Below are 26,799 nucleotides of genomic sequence, written 5' to 3'. Positions count from 1 at the left end.
CTATTAAAAAAATTATTTCTATAGTCAATTTTGCTAAAATTTTATTTGTATAGAAAGTTTTGCCAACATTTTATTTCTATGGAAATTTTTCCAAAATTTTATTTCTATAGAAAATTTTGTCAAATTTTATTTCTATAGAAAATTTTGTCAAATTTTATTTCTAAAGAAAATTTTGTAAAATTTTATTTCTATAGAAAATTTTGTAAAAATTTTATTTCTTTAGATAATTGTGCCAAAATTTTATTTCTATAGAAAATTTTGTGAAAATAATATTTCTATAGAAAGTTTTGCCAACATTTTATTTCTATGGAAATTTTGTCAAATTTTATGTCTATATGACTCACGCGAGAATCACGAAAATGTTCATGAGTCACGACAATATCGTTTCACGTGCACGCCTCTACTTTGGCACGGGTATCTTATTGATTGGGGTAAATTTACACTTTAGGACACGACTTGGACTTATTGGACACGTCCTGGAAGAATCGATCATCCAAATCGCAATACACAGCGCCTCGTGTGGAGAATAGTGGCGATATAAACTAAATGCCATAATGATCGGCTGTATTAAAGCAGGAGCGAAGTTAAAACGAATTTAAGGATTACGTCCACTGCTTTCCGAAGTTGCAGTACTATAAATTGGTTTGCACATAAAAGTTAAATAAATTAAACACTAGCCGTATATGGGTTTGTTGAATCTCCTTTTTAATGTTGTTCTATATTCTTCTTATATAAAAATTGTAATAAATTAAGAAATGCATTGACAGATAGATATTCTACATACTTTTGTAGCTTACAATGTATAAATTGTATATATCTATTTTAAATAAATCATACTTAATGGCAAAAAACCTTCTTCTATACAAATTTTTGAGGCGGTGGATGGGGGATGCTCACACGAAATAAGCATCCAATTGAGCCATTTTATCTTTGGGTTGGCGTGCTCCGCCACGCCCTCTGCCAGCACCACGACCGGGTTTACCTCCTCGGGCTCCGCGAGTTCCACCACGACCACCACTGCGAATATTTACAGGTCTTGAGGCAACAGCACGGTGTTTCTCCACTAAATTTGCGAAATCAGCTGAACAGAATATGCAGCCCGATTTTTCCTCTGAACCATCTTTAAACTTGGTTTTGTCCGATTTATAGACGACATTTACTGTCTGGGCTCCACATTCATTGCATTTATCATCTAAAATAAAATTAAATTATTAACCGAATCTTGTCGATTAGTATTACAACAAACCTACCCTCCACAAATACTTTGGTGGCTCCTTTGAAGCAATTGATTATTACATCACATCTATTGCAACCAAATTTCCAACTTGGTGCCAGAGTGCAATCCAAAACCAAAACACCAGGTTCACATTCCACACAGCCAGATATACCAAGTGTGTTTTGTGAGTGCGGGCAGGTAGGATGTGTACATGTATTACATCCACCATTTTTGGGCATATCCCTGAATGGAGGATGGTTGTAGCAATAAGGGCAGAATGGATAAGAGCGTCCTTTCGCACCAGTGGTAAAAGCCAGCAATTCAAAGTCATCCAGTGGACATTTGAACTCTCTATACACTTTGACATTGCCGCCATTTGGCAGAGAATAAGTCTCATCGCATTGCGAACAATGAAGACGTGCAGGTTTGGTTTGAATATATTTCATGTAGCGTCTGCATTTTCCACAACGCGATAGGGATTTCCCCGATTCGGCCAAGGGCGAAAAAGATACCTCAAACAAGCTATCCATATTTGAAATATTTTTAACGAAATATAAAAATTTCAAACGGAATATCTCAATAGCGTGTTTAAGGACAGCTTTAAAATCGGCAGATCCCTTTGAAATAAGATTCAACATTTTTTCAACTTCAGAACGCATAGTAGGGAGAACCAATTCAGGATCAATCTGAAAAAAATTGTTGCATAAGTAAAATGTAATTAGTGTCCTTAGTGTTCGTGCACATACCTTTTGATAGCCATGAACCAATACAATTCCCAAGTTAGTGGGTATAAGTTTACGCCCGCTTTCTATTGTCACATAATTCCGCTGGCAAATGTTGTTAATGTGAACGGGAATGGAAGCATCGGTACCAATGCCATGTTGTTCCATAAGTGTAATCAATTCGGCCTCTGTTAAATAATCAGGTGGTGACGTTTGACTTTCCGCCATGCGCACTTCATTTATCGCTACACGATCGCCTTCTTTAAATTGCGGTATGGCCTCGTCACGACCAAATGCTTGCCAAGTCATGACTTTAGTATATCCTGGATCTATCAGGACATTTGCGGTACAGGTAAATGTTTCCGTTGCAATTTTCAGCTTAACCGTGGTCGTGCGATATTTCAAATCTTTCGATATTGTACCCAAAAAATGGCGACAAATGAAATCGTACACTCTCCAGGTATCTCTTTCGAAATCATTGCGTGATGCTAATTTCATAGGTGTAATTGGGGGATGGTCACCGGCATCTTTGCCTTTACGTGGCTGGTTGAAATCATTAAGAATTTCCTGAGCCTCTGCTCCAAATTCAGAAGAAGGTTTCAGTATATGAAGAACGGCGCTGCAATGCATAGAAAAATTAGTACAAATGTATAAAATGTTCCTATAAATAAAGCCACTATTAATTACTTTAAATCGAAATTCGGTGGATATTGGTTAGTTTCAGTACGCGGATAAGATATGTAACCCTGTGTATAGAGGCGTTCTGCAATTTGCATGGCTTGGAAAGGTCCTATACCCAAACCTGAACTACATATCCGCATTAGTTCTACGGTATTTAATGCTTGAGGGCGCACCTTGGCTTGTTCCTTAGAAGAAACACTTTCTATACTGCAAATATTAACAACAACAAAATTAGGTCAATAAAAAGAATTTTATATACATAAAAGTTTTGCTCAAATATTTCAAAAGTGGTATTGGGAAACTGGCATCACGTCCGTATTTTCTTTTTTTTTGTGATTTGACTCCTAGTTTGTTATCGTATTTTTTCCCAAACTACCACTTTGTAAGAGAGCTATATTTATAATCGATCAACTTACAGGCCTTCTTTTTGACTTTTTACTAAATTGAGCAACATAGTGCCTATATCTTTTTTAAAAACTCTTCCTCGATTCCATTCAAATAAAAATTCTGGCTGTCCAGCGGTCAATTGCAAATACCAAAAACTTTCTGGCTTGAAAGTTTGAATGTCATCGTGCCGTTTGACGCAAAAGCCCAAAGTTGGTGTTTGACATGGACCATATGATATTAACGATGAGTCCAAATCACCATAACGGCCTTGGAAAAACTTTGTTTGGAATCTGGTAAACGCACAACCAATACGTAAATCCAACTCTTGGCGTGCATCGACAGACTTGGCCTCATTTTCATTCGGATAGCCCAAAGAGTTCATGGCACCTTTTATATCTTTTTCAGTAATGGCCGAGAAGTGTGCTCTATATGTGACATTTCGGTTATATACATTGTTTATAACTCCCGAAACGCACTCCATGACCTCGTAGCAAATATTTTCGCCTTCCTTATCACAATCGAGCCATAAAACCAGATAATCGCAACCTCTGGCTTCCTGAGCTAAAAAACTAGGCATATGTTGTTTAGCATTAGCTTCCTTTTTCTCTGTTGGGCAACCAAATAATTCAACGGGGTCCACACGGTCCCATGAGTTGTATTTTCCAACGAAATCCAATGACATGACATGTCCACAAACTGAAGTCATGCGAAAAAGGACATTGGATCCTTTGAATTCACCATTCCATTCATGCGTGGAACAAGAGTTAGAGCCTACAAAGTCGAAAGTTAATACTTTTATAGTTCCGTATAATGACATCACAACTAATATTAACCTTTTTTTGAGCTTGCTCTGCCATTTGATAAAATCTGTGCCAGCGAAGCCGCCAAAGATGGTTTCTCGGCCACCATCAAAACTTTCTTCATCTTTCTAATTTACAGCCTTCCGCTTTGACCTAATCGAATCCGTTTTGTATGTATGTTATAAATGGTTAACTGATGAAACCAGGAGCGAATCAGATAAAAAAAAACACTACCCACAATTTGCCGAAATGTCAGTGTTGTCAATGCCCTACTACTCAAAAAACTAATACGAACTCAATTATTTATAAATAAATAAATTATGAATGAAATTAATTTTGAAATGTAATTCAGTTTGTTAAGGTTTATTTGGAGAATCAAATATTAGAAAATAAAGAAAATTGTTACTATAATTTAAGGAAATTTAACGAAAACTGACAAAGAAAATCTTACATCGTAAACAATTTGATTGTAAAGGTTGAACATAATGTATTGGCAACACTGCCCATATTAACTGACGTTTGTCTTAGGGTTGGGAAATCCCAATGTGGTACTTTTTTACGTACGTTTTTGAGGTAATTTTCGTTAAGAGCTCCATAAATTGTGAACAGAGTGTTGCGTACAGAGAGAATAAAAAGACAAGAGGACGAAAATTTCTCTTCTACAAAAACAACAAATGTCAACCGTATAGATGTCGCACAATGCCTGCAGCGTTAGTATTACCTACGTTGCGGTCGAAGCGCTGTTTTGATAAATTGTTTATAAAGGCATCGGCAGTTATAATTTCAAATTGTCTGCCAAAAAATTGAATAGAATGAAAATATTTATATAAAAGAACATTTGTTATTACAAAGTAGGTTCTAAATCCTCTTTTCCTTACGTTTCGTAAAGCCGGCAGAGAACTAAACTGGGTGACGCCGACGCAAACTGTATGATATTTGAGAGAAGCGCCGACAAAAACTGCATGATATTAGAGAAATTTTCCTCATGACAGCCACCTACTGACGCAGTTTCGCTTTACAGTTTCGTCCTCTTGTCTTTTTATTCTCTCTGTTGCGTATTTGTTGTGTGTTGCCACTCGCACCAAAAATAATATACCAACACCTGAAGAAAAAGCAAAGATAATTGAGAAGAAGATGCAGTCTTGTCATAGCAAAACTGAAGCACCAGAGGACTCTGCCAACAAAATATCATAAAGTTTGCGTCGACGTGTCTCTCAAATGTACTGCCGTTTGCGTCGGAAAATATCATAACATTTGTGTTTTTCATAAATTTCTGAATAAAAACCCACAAAAGCAATACCAAAACGGATGTAGAAAATTAAAATAAAACGTATGTGTATTTTAAAGCGTATATTCATTATGGCTTTATGTGAATATTGCCGTTTTGAATTTATTACCTGAGCAGTAAAAATAAAAAAATTTTTTCTCATAGCCCTCTACACCTTGACATTTGTTTTCTCTTTATAAGAGCACAATGCTTCATCTTGTTATACTCAATTATCTTTGGAAAAAGTTACCCATTTACCAGATTAAAAAATCTTATTTTGAAGTTGTTGATGAAAAAAAATTGTTTTAAGCTGAGTACTATGTTCAGTTTTCAAGCTGAAAACCAGCTTGTTTTCACGGTTACTTTTTTTAATAATTAATTTAGAAATATGAAATTATTTGCAATCAATTTCGTGGATCTTTTCCATCCACTATTTGGTAAGACTTGATCAAAATATAACCATCTTCATAAATATATTTGTACTTTTAATTTAGTGTTTTGGTGAAAACCCCGAACATAGTACTCACCTTTAAGGTGAGTATTAAGTTCGAGTTTAGCCGCTAAAATCGCTAAAGTGAAAACTAAATCAGTAAGAAAAATGCATGAAATTATACATATTTGTTGCAAATTTTATTATAACGTCAGGCGAAAAACGAAGCGCTTAAAAATCCGGTGCATACCGGGCTTATGCTATTAGCAATGGCTCATTATAGATATATGGATCTATTTTCCGACTCTCTATGCCTTTACTACCGAGAGGCGTTTTTATGTATTGTTTAATATTTGTATTCACGAAAAATACATGGCAAATCCGTATTATTGGTAGTATATTGTGGGTAGTGACATTTTCACTGGAGAAAGTGCCATTAGTTTGTGACAAGGACTCTATTAGTATTTAAGTATAAGGAGTAGAATTAAAGTAATTTGAACATTGGAGGGATATGGGGATAATATAAACAGCGTGCCTCTTCTAATTAATTACCTCTTTATTTTAATATGATCTATATAAAAATAATTTACATTATTTTTTTTAAACTCTGATCGTAACCATAAACGAAAATATGTAAAATAACATACATAAATAAAATGGATAGCACTAGGAAAATGTATTCTTTTTTACAATTACGTCGAATCTGCATCGGATTCATCAGGATTGGACGTGCCATTCCGTTGTGTAAATCCTATACCACCATTCAAACCACGCGACGCAGCCTCCATTCGCTGCATTTTCTTTTGTTTTTTGAGTTTACGCAAATCTTTAGCGTTAACTTTCCTCTTTTGCGTTGATTCTGAACCATTTTGATCACCATTTGGGATTGTGTGCCCCTGCCCATTTTCATTGCCTTCATCATCTGATTCCGTTTCAATTTGTTCTTGTTTTTCGCTATGTTGAACTTCGCTATTGCGTATGACAGTTAATCTGAAAGCTCCACAGAAACGTTGATAAATGTGCGTGTTTTCCAATCGTATAAGTTTTCTTAGGTTTTGTATGGCGTTAAGTGTTTCCTCGGAAGTTAGTACAGATTGTAAATTCAAACGGTTATGAGCCCTTTGAGCGTTGATAACCAGTTCCAATAATGTTTGAAATTCTTTGGGTGATTGTTTAAGCGATTTATTTTGATTCAATGAATTAATATGGCTCTTCAAAGCCTTCTCAATTTTTTTGAAATGTTTTCGAGTTTCCTCTTCATTGTGTTTTTGCAGGTCATTGTTTTTATAGAGTATAGAAAGAATTTCATAGACCTGAATCCTGCGGAAAGTTCTGCTATCGAGGCTTATGCCTTGCTGGGCAAGACTATCGGCCAAATCCCAGATGTGGCGCCAACGTAATTTGAAAATATCTGATAGAAGTGTTATATTAATAATAGGATTGCGTGATTTTATAAACTCTTGCGTGTATTCCTCACACAGGGATAAAATTTTGGGCGTACTCTCATCCCCATTGATTTTGTAGGCATTCGAAATGAGGAAACAACAACATTTATTGCGCATTCTATTAATAATTTCAAAAGCTGGTGCAGGTGCTTTCTTCTCCACAATAAGCCTTAGGAAATCCACAAAATTTTCTTCCTTAAGATCTTGGCCAGAAACATAGTTTTTGTGTGTAGTTAATTTCAACAAAGTTTTTTCCACTTTCGTTTGCAATGGTTTCAGCTCATCGCCTACACAATATTCCAACATATTAAAAAGGGCCAACATAATCTCAATTGATATAAGAAGTGAAGGTTTTTGTTGTAAATAGATTTCTATTAGATCTAGAACTCGTATGCGGAAATGCATTACTGTAGTGGTTTTAACGCGATAGCTTTTGGATTTCTTTATTTGTGATGTACCGCTACCGGTCTTCTTGATCGCTTTAAAGGCTTTGGCCAAAGCCTCATCAAGTTTTCGACCTTCCTCCTCTGTCATATCGTTTAGATCTACTGATTCCATATCATCATCGACACTAGGATGGGAGCCATTGGCCATTAAAGCTTGAGAAATGGCATTGCGAAGCTTATCAGTTTCGGTAACTTCACCTGAAATTTATTAATAACAAAACATGAGAAAATTTAATGTCTAAGATTAATTTTTTGCGGCGACATTATATAGCGAATAATCGATAAAACTGCTGTATAAGCTTCTTTCGGCAGAAATAAAATTTTGAGAAAATTTTCTATAGAAATAAAACTTTGAGAAAATTTTCTATAGAATTAACATTTTGAGAAAATTTTCTATAGAAATAAAATTTTAACAAAATTTTCTATAGAAATAAAATTTTAACAAAATTTTCTATAGAAATAAAATGTTGACAAAATTTCCTATAGAAATAAAATTTTAACAAAATTTTCTATAGAAATAAAATTTTGACAAGAAGAAATTATATAGAAATATAATTTTAACAAAATTTTCTATAGAAATAAATTTTTGACAAAATTGTGTATAGAAATAAAATTTTGACAAAATTTTCTATAGAAATAAAATTTTTACAAAATTTTCTAAAGAAATAAAATTTTGACAAAATTTTCTATAGAAATAAAATTTTAACAAAATTTTCTATAGAAATAAACTTTTAACAAAATTTTCTATAGAAATAAAATGTTGACAAAATTTTCTATATAAATAAAATTTTTACAAAATTTTCTATAGAAATAAAATTTTGACAAAATTTCCTATAGAAATAAAATTTTAACAAAATTTTCTATAGAAATAAAATTTTGACAAGAAGAAATTATATAGAAATATAATTTTAACAAAATTTTCTATAGAAATAAATTTTTGACAAAATTGTGTATAGAAAATAAAATTTGACAAAATTTTCTATAGAAATAAAATTTTGACATAATTTTCTATAGAAATAAAATTTTGACAAAATTTTCTTTAGAAATAATATTTTGACAAAATTTTCTATAGAAATAAAATTTTAACTAAATTTTCTATAGAAATAAAGTTTTCTGTAGAAATACAAATTTGACTAAATTGTATATAGAAATTAAATATAATTTTGACAAAATTTTTTATAAAAATAAATTTTTGACCAAATTGTGTATAGAAAATAAAAGTTGATAAAATTTTCTATAGAAATAAAAATTTGACAAAATTTTCTATAGAAATAAAATTTTGACAAAGTTTTCTTTAGAAATAATATTTTGACAAAATTTTCTATAGAAATTAAATTTTGCCAAAATTTTCTATATAAATAAAATTTTGTCAACATTTTCTATAGAAATAAAATTTTGTCAAAATTTTCTATAAAAATAAAATTTTGGCAAAACTGGCTATAGAAATAAAATTTTCTAAGAAGATTTTTTTGTTTGTTAGAATTTTCTCCATTCTTTAAATTTTTGACAAAATTGTGTATAGAAATAAAAAGTTAATAAAATTTTCTATAGAAATAATTTTTTTATATAATTTTTTTTGTAATATGAAATTTATGAATGAACTAAATATCATTACACTTTTAATATAATAATCGTATATGGCCAATATTGGCTCGATTATAATGGATTAAATAAAAAAAAAAAAAAAAAAAAAAAAATTGACAAAATTTTCTATAGAAATAAAATTTTGACAAAATTTTCTTTAGAAATAATATTTTGACAAAATTTTCTATAGAAATTAAATTTTGCCAAAATTTTCTATATAAATAAAATTTTGTCAACACTTTCTATAGAAATAAAAATTTTGTCAAAATTTTCTATAAAAATAAAATTTTGGCAAAACTGTCTATAGAAATAAAATTTTCTAAGAAGATTTTTTTGTTTGTTAGAATTTTCTCCATTCTTTGGTAGATTATTTTTTGGCTCGAGTGGCAAAGTAAATTATATGGCCGCAAATCGATTTTTACGGAACAATGTGTGTCTTACTATTAATATGAGTTGGATGACCTCGCATCGTGAGCCTCATGTTTGCCTCATTCTTACCATCTTCTTCGTCGTCTTCTTCATCATCCTCATCGTCATCGTCATCGTCCATTTCCTCATCCTCATCTTCGTCATCTTCCACTTCGTTATTTTCATCTTCATCATCGTCCTCTTCATCTTCTTCCTCTTCACCTTCATCCTCTTCAGAATCATCTGGGAAAAAGAATATATAATTATTCAAAAAGCTCAAATAAACCCTAACTTCAAAACTTACCATCATCATTTTTACTACTCAATGGATTGTGGCCATCTTTCATATCCAACATGGCCAATATTTGATGCACTGCAGACAACGTTAAATTATCACACAAATGAGGGAATAGAGCATTTACTATATTACGCAATGCACTATTATTTTGGGATAATAGATGCAGGAATAAATCCACCACAACTTCAATCCATTCTGGCTCTTCCTCTGTTTGGCCCTCTTTTGTATTGGCGGATTTCTTTGATTTCTTTTTGTGTCCCTCTTTCGTCTTTGTCATGCATTTCAGGAGATCATCTATAGCCGGGGTAGCCATGTCTGGTTCTCTGAACAATTGTAGACCCATATTTAGCAGCAAGATATTGAAAACATTTTGCAATTTATTATCTGGTGACTTTTTCTTTTTATTGGATTTATCCTCAGATTCCGCCACAGCATCATACATGAGTTTCCACGGTTTTTGTACAACATCTTCGAATTTGGCTATGCGAATGCATTTGACCGCATGTTTTTGTGTGAATGCCTCTTGACAAAACTGAGCCAGTGACCACAACGATTGTTGTTCCTTATCAATGTCAGTCATTTTAACTTGCAAGCATGTGTAGAACATATTCTTGCATTGATCAGCGAAATCTTTACTAAATGATCCTGCAGATTCCTTTTTGCAAATTTCTGCTGCATCACTAACATAGAATACTCCACAGGTTAATAAGAATTTCAACTGCTCCACTCGCCACTTGTAGGAATTATGTACAGCTTTGTGCTGTAGCAAGTGCTGTAACATATAACCGGCATTTAAACGCTCAAAGTTCAGCCAGGTTTCCGAAGAATTTTCGGGATTTTTTGCCAAATTTCCTAGGAATATTGACTTGTATATGTTAAACATTTCCTTCACTCCTTCTTCACCCAAACCATTGATTAGCTGATGAACTATTCTATTGCTGGTGAATTTCTCTATGTTAAAAACACCAGGCGGTAGAATTAAACGTTTTATCACAGCTACCTTTGCCATTTCCTTGTTAAGTTTATTACAACATTTAACCAAAGCTTCCAAGAAATCACCATAGAATGCCTTTAGAGTTTCATCTTTTTTCTGTTTGAGATTTTTCAAACCTTCAATAAACATACGCATAAAATTATCACTCATCAACTCATGGACATTGGTTTGCTCTATATCCAAATTATCAAGTATATCGGTAAGAATTTTCAATGTTACAATCTCCATAAGTTTGGTGGGATTTTCCAAACCGGGTTCTACCATTTCAGTCCAAAATGTAGACAAATTTTTCGATGTTGCTATATAACTGCCGAAATATTCAAAAGCAGGATGTGTTAAAATATCAGTATTGCTATGCATCCAGAAAATTTTGTGTAATGATTGATAGCTATCAGCATTTAGCAATTCACCTCCTCCAAAATGAGTCTTCAAAAATTTGGCATTCAACACATTGGGAAATTTCTTTTGTAGTGCAATAATACAGTGAACGGATTGTAGGTTTTGTTTAGGCCATGGTTTGGCTAATTCTTTTTGAAGCAATGGCCATACGGATGATTCGAAGTTTTTCTGTGATAGCTGGAAAGAAGAAGAAGGAAACAGTGTTTTTATATCCTGAAATAGGCAAGCTGTCTGTGTCGGGAGAATTTATACGGTCGTATGTTCGAGAAATATGGAAAGAGACAAAACTTTTTCTCTTTCCTAAAGCGGAAAATTTGTATCACTCTTCCACAATTCTAAGGATATTCTACAATATGGTTAGCTTGTATTTACAGACCTTATAAGATGGCATAGGTAAATTTTTTGAATGCGAAGAACGGCTCATATTCCCTCTAAACTAAAGATTTGAATCAGTGTGTTCTGAGTTATTATTACGGACAAGGGGAAAAGATTTCAAATTCATAACAATAGAATAGATTAAAATTCAAACTCAAAATTTTCGGCAAATGTAAATTCACACTTTCTAAGCTGTAAAATTCAAATAGATCTGGTTGGGAGATTAAAAAATTCTAGATTGAAAACTATAATTGAGTTGGGTTGAAAAGTGTCTTCTGGGCCCTTAATAACTTAAAACGGCAGATTTGTTTATATGATGGCTACATTCAATTTTCGATCTTCACCTTCCTGCACATAAGCATTTCACACATATGTTCATACCTCGCATTTTCACTTATGACTCTGCCTAGACAAAGCAAGATTGTAAAATATAAATATTTTTATGATCTCTACTGTACTTGAACTTAATTTCTAATACAAGTTTATCAGGAATACTCAAACAATGAACATTTGTAGATAAACTATAATGCATTAAAATGACCAATTGAGTGCAAACAAATACAACAATGCAAAATAACCCACACTTTGTTGGACATTCCTCAGTTAATAGCAGGCTGAATAGAGATTGAAAGCCATATTGCTATACTATAAGCGTTAGATATACTCATCTCTAGTTATATATATTCTTCCGTAAAGTATTTCCAAATCCAGGTTAGACTATGAAAAAAATTTCTATAGAAATAAAGTTTTCACGAAATTTTTTATAGAAATAAAATTTTGAGAAAATTTTCTATAGAAAAAAAATTGACAAAATTTACTATAGAAATAAAATTTTGACAAAATTTTCTATAGAAATAAAATTTTGACAAAATTTTCTATAGGAATAAAATTTTGATAAAATTTTCTATAGAAATAAAATTTTGACAAAATATTCTATAGGAATAAATTTTTGAGAAAATTTTCTATAGAAATAAAATTTTGACAAAATTTTCTATAGAAATATAATTTTGACAAAATTTTCTATAGAAATAAAATTTTGAGAAAATTTTCGATAGAAATAAAATTTTAAGAAAATTTTCTATAGAAATAAAACTGACAAAATTTTCTACAGAAATAAAATTTGTTTTTTGTTTAGTTTTGTTCATTGACCTTTGGAATTTTACAATTTTGGGATTATTTGTTTGGCTTGAGGAAATGAATGAAAAATGACAAATGCTGGTGTTAATGTTTTTCATTACTTTTTATTGAAATATTGCTATTCTCGGATATTTCGATACACCATCGGTGATCATCTTCAGCGAGATATTATATTTTACAAAGTAATAGACTTTCTCCTTACAATGCTCATGTCTAACTAAAAAAAAAAAAAAAAAAATTGACAAAATTTTCTATAGAAATAAAATTTTGACAAAATTTTCTATAGAAATATAATTTTCTATAGAAATAAAATTTCGACAAAATTTTCTAAAGAAATAAAATTTTGACAACATTTTCTATGGAAATAAAATTTTGAGAAAATTTTCTATGAAAATAAATTTTGGAGAAAATTTTCTATAGAAATAAAAATTTGACAAAATTTTCAATTGAAATAAAATTTTGAGAAAATTTTCTATAGAAATAAAATTTGGAGAACATTTTCTATAGAAATAAATATTTGACAAAATTTTCTATAGATATAAAATTTGGAGAACAATTTCTATAGAAATAAAATTTTGACAAAATTTTCTATAGAAATAAAATTTTCAGGAAATTTTCTATAGAAATAAAATTTTGACAAAATTTTCTATAGAAATAAAATTTTGAGGAAATTTTCTATAGAAATAATGTTTTGACAACACTTAAATAAAATTTTGACAATATTTTTCATACAAAAAAAAAAAAAGAAAAAAATTGACAAAATTTTATATAGAAATAAATTTTTCTATAGAAATAAGATTTTATCAAAATTTTCTATAGAAATAAAATATTAACAAAATTTCCTATAGAAATAAAATGTTGACAAAATTTTCTAAAGAAATAAAATTTTGACAAAATAAATAAATTTATTTAGAAATAAATTTTGACAAATTTTTCTATAGAAATAAAATATTGACAAAATTTTCTATAGAAATAAAATTTTGACAAAATTTCCTATAGAAATAAAATTTTGAGGAAATTTTCTATAGAAATAAAATTTTGACGAAATTTTTAATAGAAATAACATTTTGAGAAAAATTTTCGATAGAAATAAAATTTTGAGAAAATTTTCTATAGAAATAAAATTTTGAGAAAATTTTCTATAGAAAAAGAATTTTGAGAAAATTTTCTATAGAAATAAAAATATTTGTTTGGTAGTTTTGTTGTAAAACTTTCTCCAATCTTTGGTAGATTATTTTTGGCTCGAGTGGTAACCGTGCTACCGATACGAGATTGTGAATTTTTGTCACTTTATTATTCTTAGTAGCAATCTTAACCTAACCTAACCTAACCTTGAAGGCTGTAGCGTGATTATAGAGAATTTCTCTCTGATCCAGAATATATATACTTTATATATAATCGGAAATCAATAGTTCGATGTGTTACAAACGAAATTGCAAACTTATTATACCCCCATCACCATTCTATGATGGTTAGACATTGGTATTTTTATACCCACCACCATAGAATGGTGACGGGGGTATAATAAGTTTGTCATTCCGTTTGTAACGCATCGAAATATCGATTTCCGACTATATAAAGTATATATATTCTTGATCAGGGAGAAATTCTAAGACGATATAACGATGTCCGTCTGTCCGTCTGTCTGTCTGTCTGTCTGTCTGTCTGTCTGTCTGTTGTAATCACGCTACAGTCTTCAATAATGAAGCAATCGTGCTGAAATTTTGCACAAACTCGTCTTTTGTCTGCAGGCAGGTCAAGTTCGAAGATGGGCTACATCGGTCCAGGTTTTGATATAGTCCCCATATAAACCGAACTCCCGATTTGGGGTCTTGGGCTTATAGAAATCGTAGTTTTTATCCAATTTGCCTGAAATTTGAAATCTAGAGGTATTTTATGACCATAAAGAGGTGTGCCAAAAATGGTGAGTATCGGTCCATGTTTTGGTATAGCCCCCATATAGACCGATCTCCGGATTTTACTTCTTGGGCTTATAGAAACCGTAGTTTTTATCCAATTTGTCTGAAATTGGAAATCTAGAGGTATTTTATGACCATAAAGAGGTGTGCCAAAAATGGTGAGTATCGGTCCATGTTTTGGTATAGCCCCCATATAGACCGATCTCCCGATTTTACTTCTTGGGCTTATAGAAACCGCAGTCTTTATTCAATTTACCTGAAATTGGAAATCTAGAGGTATTGTAGGACCACAAATACGTGTGCCAAAAATTGTGAGTATCGGCCCATGTTTTGGTATGGTCCCCATATAAAACGACCTCCCGATGTGGGGTCTTGGGCTTATAGAAATCGTAGTTTTTATCCAATTTGTCCAAAATTAGAAATCTAGAGGTATTTTAGGACCATAAAGAGGTGTGCCGAAAATGGTGAGTATCGGTCCATATTTTGGTATAGCCCCCATATAGACCGATTTCCCGATTTTACTTCTTGGGCTTCTAGAATACGTAGTTTATATACAATTTGCCTGAAATTGGAAATTTATAGGTATTTTAGGACTATAAAGAGGTGTGCCACAAGTGGTGAGTATCCGTCCATGTTTTGGTATAACCCCCGTATAGACCGATATCCCGATTTTACTTCTTGGGCTTCTAGAATCTGAAGTTTTTATCCAATTTGCCTGAAATTGGAAATCTAGAGGTATTTTCGGGCCATAAAGAAGTGTGCCGAAAACGGTGAGTATCGGTCCATATTTTAGTATAGCCCCCATAAGAAAGATCTCCCGATCTAACTCCTTGGGTTTGTAGAAACCGTAGTTTTTATCCGACTTGCCTGAAATTGTAAATATTCTGGTATTTTAGACTCATAAAAACGTGTATCGGATTAAGTTTCTATCGGTCCATTTCGTAATGCCTCCATATAGACCGACTTCACTTCTTGAGGATGTAGAAGGCGCACTGATCATGAAAATTGCTTGAAACTCAATGTAAAATTTCCAGATTTTACTTCTACAGATTTAAGATTTCAAATCAAGACGTTATTTTATAATTTTCTTGCACACTTACAAGAGATGTTAATGATTCCTCTACACGCAAAGAAAAAAAACGTTTGGAAAACGTGTACCGAAAACGTTTTTCTTTTGTTAGAGTTTTTTGAATTGCTTCGAAAATTTTAAACTTTTATCACCAAAAAAATTCGTTTGTTACAAAATTTTTATTTTTTCAATAAAAAAAGTTATTTTTGAAATAACAACACAGTCCATTTCGTTTATATCAAACACTGTTCTTTTCTGACTTTAGGTCTTTAATAAGACACATTTTACAGTTCAAAATTTAATATACTACAATGTAATGTTGAACATTTTTTCGGAATCTTCCGAATATATCTGGAATATATGTAAAAAAAAAAACAAAAGCAAAAAAAAAACTTTGGCCGAAGCAGGGATCGAACCCACGACCCTTGGCATGAGAGTCGGACGTAGCTACCACTGCTCCACGGTGCCAAACTAAATGTTTGTTTCTGTTAAATAAACTTTGTTTATTCGGTTCGTGGGCGCCGCAAGCTATGCTATATAAATATAACTTATATGGATATTTATCTATTGATGACCATAACAGGTACATAGCTCAGTGGTTAGTGTGTTGGCTTACAATGTGCATGGTCCGCGGTTCGATTCTCCGTCCAGGCGAAAGGTAAAAAAAATTTTAAAAATTTATAAAATCGTATAATTTCTTCTACATTGTTGGTATTACAGGAAAAGGTGTTAAGAACTAAAAATCCTCGTGGATGTGAGAAAGATGTGAGGGACAATACAATTAGCAAGAAAATAATGTTTTTTTGAGCTAGTCTTTATGAAATTGTTTTTACATCCTGGAAAAGAATAAACGTTTATCACAAAAAGTATATACTTTTCTTCCAAATACACTTCCTTACAGCGAAAAGCAAATGAGAAACGAACTTTGTTTGTCTAAAATTTCGTTTGGGAGGAAAGAATTATTTTTTTGCATGTAAAACTCAAACAAAAATGGTTCTTATAAATCCAGAATCTGATATAGTCCTCATAGGTGAAATCTTTAAATTTATCTTCGGGAAGTGTCCCCAAGTCCTCAAGCCCTACTGAAATTTCAAAGGAAACCCTAATATTTGGTTCATGGTGGTGGGTATTTAAGGTTCGGCCCGGCCGAACTTACTGCTGTATATACTTGTTCTAACTACTGTGGAATATTTTATTCTTTTCGAATATCCCCTTAATAAGTAAAAAACACAGCACCGTTTGAGAGTTTAATTTAGATATCTCTCTTGTAGAGATAAGGCCTTTTATTCACTCAAACTGTTGTTTTCACTCAATGGCAATTACAAAGAATCTCATTAGTAGCATGGTGGGGCATCACCATATGTACTTCACGCAATAGGGGTATGTTGTCAAAAGCTAGCATAGCGGAAGATACGGGCTAGCCGGGTAAAAATAAAAACAAAACAAAAAATAAATAAAAACAACAACAAAAGACAACATTGTCATTCATAGAAACGACTAAAGGTGGGTATTAAGTTCGAGTTTAGGTGATAAAAACGTCATTTTTTCACGATTACTTTTCTTTAATAATCCATTTTAAGGAATACAAACTTTGTGAAAATTTGCTTTGGGCTTTTCCCCATCAAGTTATAATAAAATTTGCAACAAATATGTATGATTTTGTGCATTTTTCTTACTGATTTAGTTTTCACTTTAGCGATTTAAGCGGCTAAACTCGAAGTTAATACTCACCTTTACAATAAAAAATTACCACTGCATGGAGGGAGCAACAATAATCCATAATAAAAAAAAACACACACACAAATATCAAATCTATATAAGAGATACTAGCTGTGTACAACGTGTTGTTTCAACTTTGGCTATCATTTTTAAGATTGCTAAAGAAACAAAAACAACCAACAGCTACAACATATGAAATAAAAGCGATTAAATGGGAGATATGCGAAATAGGTTTTCTGCAAATAAAACAATCAGTTTTTAACATTCATTCGTATTGGCAAGAAGTTTATTGTGGTTACAATTCAGTGGCATTGACACAAAGGTAGTCCACTATAGATACCACACGGAACGGGATACAAAAAAAGCAAAAAAAAATCAAAATGTGTTATATTGCCGCTTTAGATGTGGGAACGACATCTGTTCGATGTTTTGTGCTCAGTGAAAAGTGTGAAATTAAAGGCTATGCCGTGGAAGCGGTAAGAATGACAACGAAGCGAATTGAAATAATTTAAAAATGTTTATAAATAAATGAAATATAGTAGTGGAGTTTGTTTCATGTAGTAACATAATATTCTCCCCCTTTTTTTATTCACAATATGAAAAGGTTCAACTTCTAAATCCGAAACCAGGTTATTTTGAGATAGAACCGGAAGGCTTATGGGCCCAAATAGTACGTGTCATACAAAATGCTGTTAAAAGTAAGTGTTGCTAGTCAAAGTTCAAGTGCTGGTATAGTGCGCATGTTGAGTGTTGTCGTTTTTTCCTTCTCTTTGTTAGATGCTCAATTACAGCCCTCGCAAATATCTTGTCTTGGTATTAGTACTCAACGATGTACATTTCTAACATGGAATCACAAAACCCAAGAATATTATCATAATTTTATTACTTGGAAAGATTTACGTTCCGATAATTTGGTGGATCAATTTAACAATGGTATGACCCTAAAGGCAATTAATAAGCTCTCGTATACCTTGTACTTATTAACACGCAGCTGTCGATTTTTGGCTGGCAGTGTTGTAAAAATGATGAATGGTCAAGTGACCTTACGCTTGGTATATGAAATGCAAAATAATAGTCGCCTGAGGGAAGCGATAAAACGAAAATGTGCCCGTGTTGAACTACTGGATTCTTGGATACTGTACAAATTAAGGTCAGGAAATGGCAAGAACCCCAATGTAAATCACATATCAGATATAACAGCATGTACAGCAACTGGTTTATTTGATCCATTTATATTGGATTGGTCACCCATGATCAAAGTGATAACAGGTATTGAGGTAAGTTTTAATACTTTTCACTTATAAATATTTAGGAAGTGAATTTTAGCGATTGGAAACTATTAGCCCTTTTAGCCTTTACTTAAGGTATTATGGTTAGCATACATACTCCGAATGGAATATGGGTAATGTATGGGGCAACTAACATGCCATTAATCAAAGGAATATTTAGAGATTCGAAGGCCATGAAAACACATAAAAATATCAACGAAATATTTCCAATTAAAAAGTTTCATGAAGCTCCGTTAGCTAAATAACTTTTAAACGGTACCTATGGATATATCTGCCATATTTTCTATATATTCCATATGCCAGTTAGGAACTTAACTGCTTCAATTTTTTCAGTTAAAGTTAACCGTAGAGAAGATATTTGCATTTTTTAAAATTTATTTGCAATAAATCTGCAGCTAACAGAGTAAAACAAGCCGTAAAACGTACACAAGAAAAAAAAAAACATAACCATAATTTTTCCAATTAAAATTTTAATTGAATTTTAAAAAAATATTAGAATAAAATAAATTAAACATAATAATTATTAATTTAATTTGGAAAAAATAATTTTTTAATTGAATTTGGTGATTGATACTATCTATCATTTCTGTAAATGAAGACAAAAAATATTTTTTGTGTGTAATGAATTTAAAAATTAACTGAATTAAAAACTAAAGTCAGTTAATAAATTATTTAAATTTTTAAAGTTTTTAATTAAAATATTATTTGTACCAATTAACATTTTAAATAAATAAATAAAAAATGTCAACATTTTATTCCTATAGAAAATTTTGTCAAAATTTTATTTCTATAGAAAATGTTGTCAAAATTTTATTTCTATAGAAAATTTTGTCAAAATTTTATTTCTATAGAAAATTTTGTCAAAATTTTATTTCTATAGAAAAATCTGTCAAAATCTTATTTCTATAGAAAATTTTGTCAAAATTTTATTTCTATAGAAAATGTTGTAAAAATTTTATTTCTATAGAAAATTTTGTCAAAATTTTATTTTTATAGAAAATTTTGTAAAAATTTTATTTCTATAGAAAATTTTGTCAAAATGTTATTTCTATAGAAAATTTTGTCAAAATTTTATTTCTATAGAAAAGTTTGTAAAAATTTTATTTCTATAGAAAATTTTGTCAAATTTTTATTTCTATAGAAAATTTTGTCAACATTTTATTTCTATAGAAAATTTTGTTAAAATTTTATTTCTATAGAAAATTTTGTCAAAATTTTATTTCTATAGAAAATTTTGTCAAAATTTTATTTTTATAGAAAATTTTGTCAAAATTTTATTTCTATAGAAAATTTTGTCAAAATTTTATTTCTATAGAAAATTTTGTCAAAATTTTATTTCTATAGAAAATTTTGTCAAAATTTTATTTCTATAGAAAATGTTGTAAAAATTTTATTTCTATAGAAAATTTTGTCAAAATTTTATTTTTATAGAAAATTTTGTCAAAATTTTATTTCTATAGATAATTTTGTCAAAATTTTATTTCTATAGAAAATTTTGTCAAAATTTTATTTCTATAGAAAATTTCATCAAATCTTTATTTCTATAAAAAATTTTGTCAAAATTTTATTTCTATAGAACATTTTGTCAAAATTTTATTTCTATAAAAAATTCTGTCAAAATTTTATTTCTATAAAAAATTTTGTCAAAATTTTATTTCTATAAAAATTTTGTCAAAATTTTATTTCTATAGAAAATTTTGTCAAAATTTTATTTCTATAGGAAATTTTTAAACATTTTATTTCTATAAAAAATTTTTGTCAAGTTTTTATTTCTATAGAAAATTTTGTCAAAATTTTATTTCTTTAGAAAATTTTGTCAAAATTTTATTTCTATAGAAAATTTTGTCAAAATTTTATTTCTATAAAAAATGTCAAAATTTTATTTCCATGAAAATTTTGTAAAATTTTATTTCTATATGAAATTTTTAAACATTTTATTTCTATAGAAATTTCTATCAAAATTTTATTTCTAAGAAAATTTTGTCAAATTTTTATTTCTATAGAAAATTTTATTTCTATAGGAATGTGGTTTTAGTGTTTTTTGCTGTCTCTTCACTTGTATCTACTAAAGTTACTTTCCAGGTATATGGTGCAAAGGTAAGGAATAAACCATTGTCTTCCCATTGTTTGCAAAGTCATTCATAAAGCTAGTTCTACAGGTAAATAACCAAAGTAGTAAAAATAATAAATGCAAATCAACTATGTAACACACATGCATAATCTAGCTGATCAAGTTTTCTCATTGTTACAATTCTTCAAAACACTATAAATGACTTGCAATGAAACTGGACTTGAGAATATACAAATTATCGCATGAGACTATGGGGAAATACAAAAACATCACAATTTTAATATTGTGGAAGACTCTATTTAATTTAAATTTTTATACGCTACAACATTGTTTGAAGGTTATTGGAACTATTAACAGTGATTTTGTTTAAAATATTCTTTCAAACAAACGGCACAATAAATTTCATTAATATCTTTTATTGGACAACAAAAAAAAAGAGTGTTGTAGTTAGTTTTTGTTTTAACAAAATAGTTTTACATATATTTGCATATATTAATGTATTTCGCTAGAAATCCATCACAGACGCCGTGATGGATTTCTATGAATATTTCTAAATTAGCAAATTGGCATTGACATAATTTTTTTTAACAGGGATTTTGCACATTGTGATTTTAATATCCACCATCATAGAATGACAGTATAATAAATTTGCTATTTTGTTTGTAAGACTGTATTCATTAGTTACAAGAAAATCACAATCGAAGTTGGCTATAACGGTCAATTTTCTGACATAGATAACCGATACCCGACATTATTGCTTAAGGGCGTAGATGTTAAAATTGACCGATTTCCTTAATATTCCGTAAATCGCCCATTTTTTTAAGTAACTCCCTTTTACTTTATATAAACCGATGTGACTTTACTTCTTAGAAATTTGAAAATGCAGATGAGATCCAATCATCTGAAATGTGGAATTATTTTAGAGATATTGAAACATGTGATATTTTTATACACAATTGTGCTAATTGTGATGGCGTATATACGCCATATGGGCCGATTGGCTTATACCAATTCTTGGGAATCTAAAATTGTTTGAAATTCTGTAGCTCACATATAAACCGATCCAGCGATCGTGATTGAAGACAAAATAAATTAATTGGATTAATTAATTTCGTGATTAAATCGGAAAACAACTTTTCTCTGTGTATGTATTAACTACAAAATAATGTCACCTTTTTTATTTAAACAATTTTAGATAACAATGCTTCCAAAAATCGTTGACAATTCATATAAAGAATTTGGTTTTATCGATCCTGTGGATTTTGAACCTGAATGGAAAAATTGCCGTATTCCCATAACAGCCTCAATAAGTGATCAATGTGCTGCAATATTTGGATCTCAATGTTTTAGTAAGGGTGATGTTAAAATAACTCTGGGCACAGGAGCATTTTTAGACTTGATAACGGGAAACCGTTGTCATGCATCGTTAAAAGGCATGTATCCCTTAGTGGCTTGGCAGCATGGTAAAAATACAACATATTGCGTAGAGGGAGCATCACATGATATGGGTACCATTATAACATGGGGACAAAGTTTTGGTTTGTATTCTCATCCATCAGAAACAGCAACAATAGCCGCATCGGTTGCAGATACAAATGGTGTGTATTTTGTGCCAGCTTTTAGTGGCCTGGGGGTAAGTTGTTAAATATTTAAAAATTTCTTTAGGCAAATAATAATCAAAATTTTGCAGGCCCCTATAAATGATCACAAAGCAGCTTCGGGATTCATAGGCATAACACCATCTACTCAAAAAGCTCATTTAGTAAGAGCATTATTAGAAAGCATAGCATTTCGTGTGGTACAACTTGTAGAAACGGCTGAAGAGGAGACACAAACAAAACTAAAAACTCTAAGGTATTGTATTTAGCTTAGTTCGCTTAATTCATTTTAAAATTATTTAATGTTTTTTTATTGTTTTTCTCTCCAATAATTAGAGTTGATGGTGGTGTTTCCCGCAATGATTTCGTTTGTCAATTTTTAGCTGATGCTACAGGTATTAAAGTAGAACGTGCTCGAAATCCAGAAAGCAGCATACTGGGAGCTGCATATGCCTCTGGCATTAATTTTGGCTTATGGCAAAATTATGAAGACGTCGCTAAGTTTCGGGACATAGATCGCTGTTTTGAGCCTAATATAAAAAATTACACCTTAATTCGCGATCGCCTAAATTTTTGGCTAAAGGCAATCCAGCGATTTGGTCATTGGTACTAAAAGTTTTCATAGATCAAGAGTAGATTTAAAAATGTTATGTATCACATACAGATAAAAAAAAACAAATACGTTATTTATACCAAAGGAATTTTATAAAAAAAAAAAAATATTTAGCAAATAAAAAAAGTGGCTAACTTTGTTTTTATGAATTTATGTGTAAGATTCTTTAGAAAAAAGTTATTAGTTAAGGTGGGTACTAAGTTCGAGTTTAGCCGCTAAAATCGCTAAAGTGAAAACTAAATCAGTAAGAAAAAGGCGTAAAATTATACATATTTGTTGCAAATTTTTTATAACTTGATGGGGCAAATATTCACAAAGTTTGTATTCCTTAAAATGGATTATTAAAGAAAAGTAATCATGAAAAAATGACGATTTTAGCGGCTAAACTCGAACTTAATACACACCTTTAGAAAAAGTCATTTATATTGTTTTTATGAAATTATCGATTACTTCTATTGGAATTGTTTGTTAGGAAAAGTGAAATGCCTTTTACGATCATTCATACATTTTTTGAGAAACAAAATTTTTGGGGTATTTTAATAGCATAGGTTGGATTTGGCTGAGATCTCTAGTTTCTTATGAAACAAGTAAGGAAAGTCTAAAGTCGGGTGGGGCCGACTATATTATACCCTGCACCATTTTGTAGATCTAAATTTTCGATACCATATCACATCCGTCAAATATGTTGGGGGCTATATATAAAGGTTTGTTCCAAATACCTACATTTAAATATCACTCGATCTGGACAGAATTTGATAGACTTCTACAAAATCTATAGACTCAAAATTTAAGTCGGCTATTGCACTAGGGTGGAACACAATGTTAGTAAAAAAATATGGGAAACATTTAAATCTGAAACAATTTTAAGGAAACTTCGCAAAAGTTTATTTATGATTTATCGCTCGATATATATGTATTGAAAGTTTAGGAAAATTAGAGTCATTTTTACAACTTTTCGACTAAGCAGTGGTGATTTTACAAGGAAAATGTTGGTATTTTGACCATTTTTGCCGAAATCAGAAAAACATATATATGGGAGCTATATCTAAATCTGAACCGATTTCAACTAAATTTGGCACACATAGCTACAATGCTAATTCTACTCCCTGTGCAAAATTTCAACTAAATTGGAGTTAAAAATTGGCCTCTGTGGTCATATGAGTGTAAATCGGGCGAAAGCTATATATGGGGGCTATATCTAAATCTGAACCGATTTCAACCAAATTTGGCACGCATAGCTACAATGCTAATTCTACTCCCTGTGCAAATTTTCAACTAAATCAGAGCAAAAATTTGGCCTGTGTGGTCATATGAGTGTAAATCGGGCGAAAGCTATATATGGGAGCTATATCTAAATCTGAACCGATTTCAACCAAATTTGGCACGCATAGCTACAATGCTAATTCTACTCCCTGTGCAAAATTTCAATTAAATCGGAGTAAAAGATTGGCCACTGTAATCATATGAGTGTTAATCGGGCGAACGATATATATGGTAGCTATATCTAAATCTGAACCGATTTCAATAAAATTTGGCACACTTGACTGCAGTACTAATTCTACTCACTGTGCAAAATTTCAACCAAATTGGGGTAAAACTCTGGATTCTGGGACCGTATTAGTCCATATCGGGCGAAAGATATATATGGGAGCTATATCTAAATCTGAACCGATTTCAATAAAATTTGACACATTTGACTATAGTACTAATTGTTCTGCTTGTGCAAAATTTTAAGCAAATTAGGGTAAAACTCTGGCTTCTGGGGCCATATTAGTCCACATCGGGTTCTATTCTGAGCCAAAACACATGCTTGTGCCAAATTTGAAGTCGATTGGACTAAAACTGCGACCTAGACTTTGATTACAAAAATGTGTTCACGGATAGACGGACAGTCGGACATGGCTATATCGACTCAGGAGCCCACCCTGAGCATTTTTGCCAAAGACACCATATGTCTATCTCGTCTCCTTCTGGGTGTTGCAAACATATGCACTAACTTATAATACCCTGTTCCACAGTGTCGCGCAGCGTATAAAAATGTTTATGTTTAGATGCGATCACCTACTTCGGACCTTTTGCATTGAGAACCAATAGCGAGTATCAAAATTTACTTGGTTCATTATTGTATATATCTGTCGACTCTCTCCTAGATATAACAGCAAGTGTTTCTATTTTGTCTCAAAAAAAAAAAATCCATCTCAAAAAGACTGAAATGTACTCAAAAGGGAGGCGAAATATTTGAAGGGAACATCTCACATGTACCTGAATATGTGTTCCCACACTAATATTCCGAATGTAAGATGTGGCTATGCATGCAGGGATGTGCCATTAGTGAGACCCTAGTTCTCAAGAAACATGTCGAAAATTGTCGAAAATGCCAATACGACTGGAAGCCATTTGCGCTAACAAAGAACACCATATCAAATACTAACCAAAATACCAAAATACTGTCTCATACAATGTGATTACAGATGCAACGAATACTTTTGTGAACAATTGTAGTTTCTTGATTTAATGATTAAAACTAATACAATGAAACTAATTTCTTTATTTTTTGTTTACGTTTTGCTTTTATGTATGTCCATGGAAACATTTTAATAAAACTATTTCATAAAAATGTTAATCGGTTTACAAAAAAATGCATTTGTTTTCCAGAAATCAAAAAACGAATACTTTTGTGAGCCACTGTATGTCTGTTTTTTCTCCCCCAATTGTATTTACTTTGAAAAAAATTTTTGTAACAACTACCTTTGCTAAGTTTCAGCAAAATGAAAAGTGTATTTGAAAACCAATATATAAAAGATTTTTTCCATCTGTGCCATCACAAGGGTTTTGATAGTATAATGACATTTACGTTGCTGTTAAAATGTATTTTTTCTTTTTTTGTCCCAAGAATTCACTAATTCGATTCTCATACACATCCCCTTTAACTAGATTTCAACTGTCATATGTGAATGGGCTATAAACGATTTTTGTTATGATTTTGTTTTCGAAAATCGTATCCCAGTTCAAGCACTATGTTATCACTTACCGTTTCTATTAATTCGCATATAAATGAGTAACCCAATGATGCATGATAGGACTTGTGGTGTGTTGCTTGTAGCAATATATTTGTCACTTGCTCCAAATAATCCGAATTGGCATCTGCTAAACGACCCGAATGCAAAAGAGCTCCAACCACTAAGATTTTACCCACAACGGCATCGGCATCTTCTTTATTTACAATTGTAGATCCAACGTGTAATTCTTTGTTCATAACATCCAAAACCTGTTGTAATGGTACTTCTTCCAAGCCAAATGATTTAAGAACACCCAAGAGGCCAATGTAGAAACCCGAACGGGAAATATTAGTGGAAGAACCACATCCACGTACCAAACGTTTCAGACTATATTGTAATTCTTTTTGTTTCTATAAAAAGAAAAATTGTTTTCTTTAAGAAATAAAAGTTTTGAAATTTTCACTGTTGTCTTACCTTTTCCTCATCCTTGGAGCGACTCAATTGTTGTACCAAATTCGAAGCAGCCTCTAAACGTAGTTTTTCCTCGTCATTTGTTAACTCTTTGAAATACTTGAAAATGTTTGTATCCACTGATTTAATTCCTCCTTTTGTATCCAAACTCCCCACTTTTGTTTTTAGAGGTGGTACGACGATACTATCCTCCTCAGGTGTCTCATGTTTCTTTATTTTGATTTTTTTGCCGACCTTCTGTGAATTGATGTTTTCTTCTTGGGGCGTGTCTTTGGCGGCACCCTTTTCCACTTTTTTATCCTTTTTAACTTTCATTTTATTTGATAAATTCATGTAAAATTTCTTTGCACGTGTTTCTTAATTTTCGACCGATTCAAAACATAAGCTATTGTGAATTATTAATAGAGCTAACACAATTTCAATAACAATTTGTAATCGAATTTCCGATAAAACAGTGATGGT

General features: G+C 31.2%; 3 protein-coding genes across 3 annotated transcripts; 1 reads left to right on the top strand and 2 right to left on the bottom strand.

The window, feature by feature from the left end:
* Positions 1–682: 682 nt before the first annotated feature.
* Positions 683–4,066, bottom strand: Top3beta (DNA topoisomerase 3-beta). The gene is made up of 6 exons (XM_075299617.1): positions 3,840–4,066; positions 3,036–3,777; positions 2,626–2,826; positions 1,963–2,557; positions 1,251–1,902; positions 683–1,192 (listed from the first exon to the last, which is right to left on the bottom strand). The coding sequence occupies exons 1-6, from the start codon at positions 3,928–3,930 to the stop codon at positions 894–896; spliced, it is 2,580 nt and encodes an 859-aa protein (XP_075155732.1). The 5' UTR covers positions 3,931–4,066; the 3' UTR covers positions 683–893.
* Positions 4,067–6,041: 1,975 nt separating this feature from the next.
* Mybbp1A (MYB binding protein 1a) lies at positions 6,042–26,730 on the bottom strand. The gene is made up of 5 exons (XM_075301568.1): positions 26,341–26,730; positions 25,899–26,276; positions 9,691–11,254; positions 9,477–9,629; positions 6,042–7,592 (listed from the first exon to the last, which is right to left on the bottom strand). The coding sequence occupies exons 1-5, from the start codon at positions 26,668–26,670 to the stop codon at positions 6,196–6,198; spliced, it is 3,822 nt and encodes a 1,273-aa protein (XP_075157683.1). The 5' UTR covers positions 26,671–26,730; the 3' UTR covers positions 6,042–6,195.
* On the top strand, positions 16,935–23,016 carry LOC142230952 (glycerol kinase 5). The gene is made up of 7 exons (XM_075301569.1): positions 16,935–17,080; positions 17,274–17,772; positions 17,901–17,994; positions 18,074–18,573; positions 21,852–22,289; positions 22,347–22,510; positions 22,591–23,016. Exons 2-7 carry the CDS (start codon positions 17,677–17,679, stop codon positions 22,865–22,867), a joined length of 1,569 nt encoding a protein of 522 aa, XP_075157684.1. The 5' UTR covers positions 16,935–17,080; positions 17,274–17,676; the 3' UTR covers positions 22,868–23,016.
* Positions 26,731–26,799: the final 69 nt, after the last annotated feature.

This window comes from Haematobia irritans, chromosome 3, assembly GCF_050003625.1.
Source record: "Haematobia irritans isolate KBUSLIRL chromosome 3, ASM5000362v1, whole genome shotgun sequence".
Classification (NCBI taxonomy): domain Eukaryota; kingdom Metazoa; phylum Arthropoda; class Insecta; order Diptera; family Muscidae; genus Haematobia; species Haematobia irritans.
The sequence above is the reverse complement of the archived record's forward strand: the minus strand, read 5'-3'. Positions and strand labels throughout refer to the sequence as shown.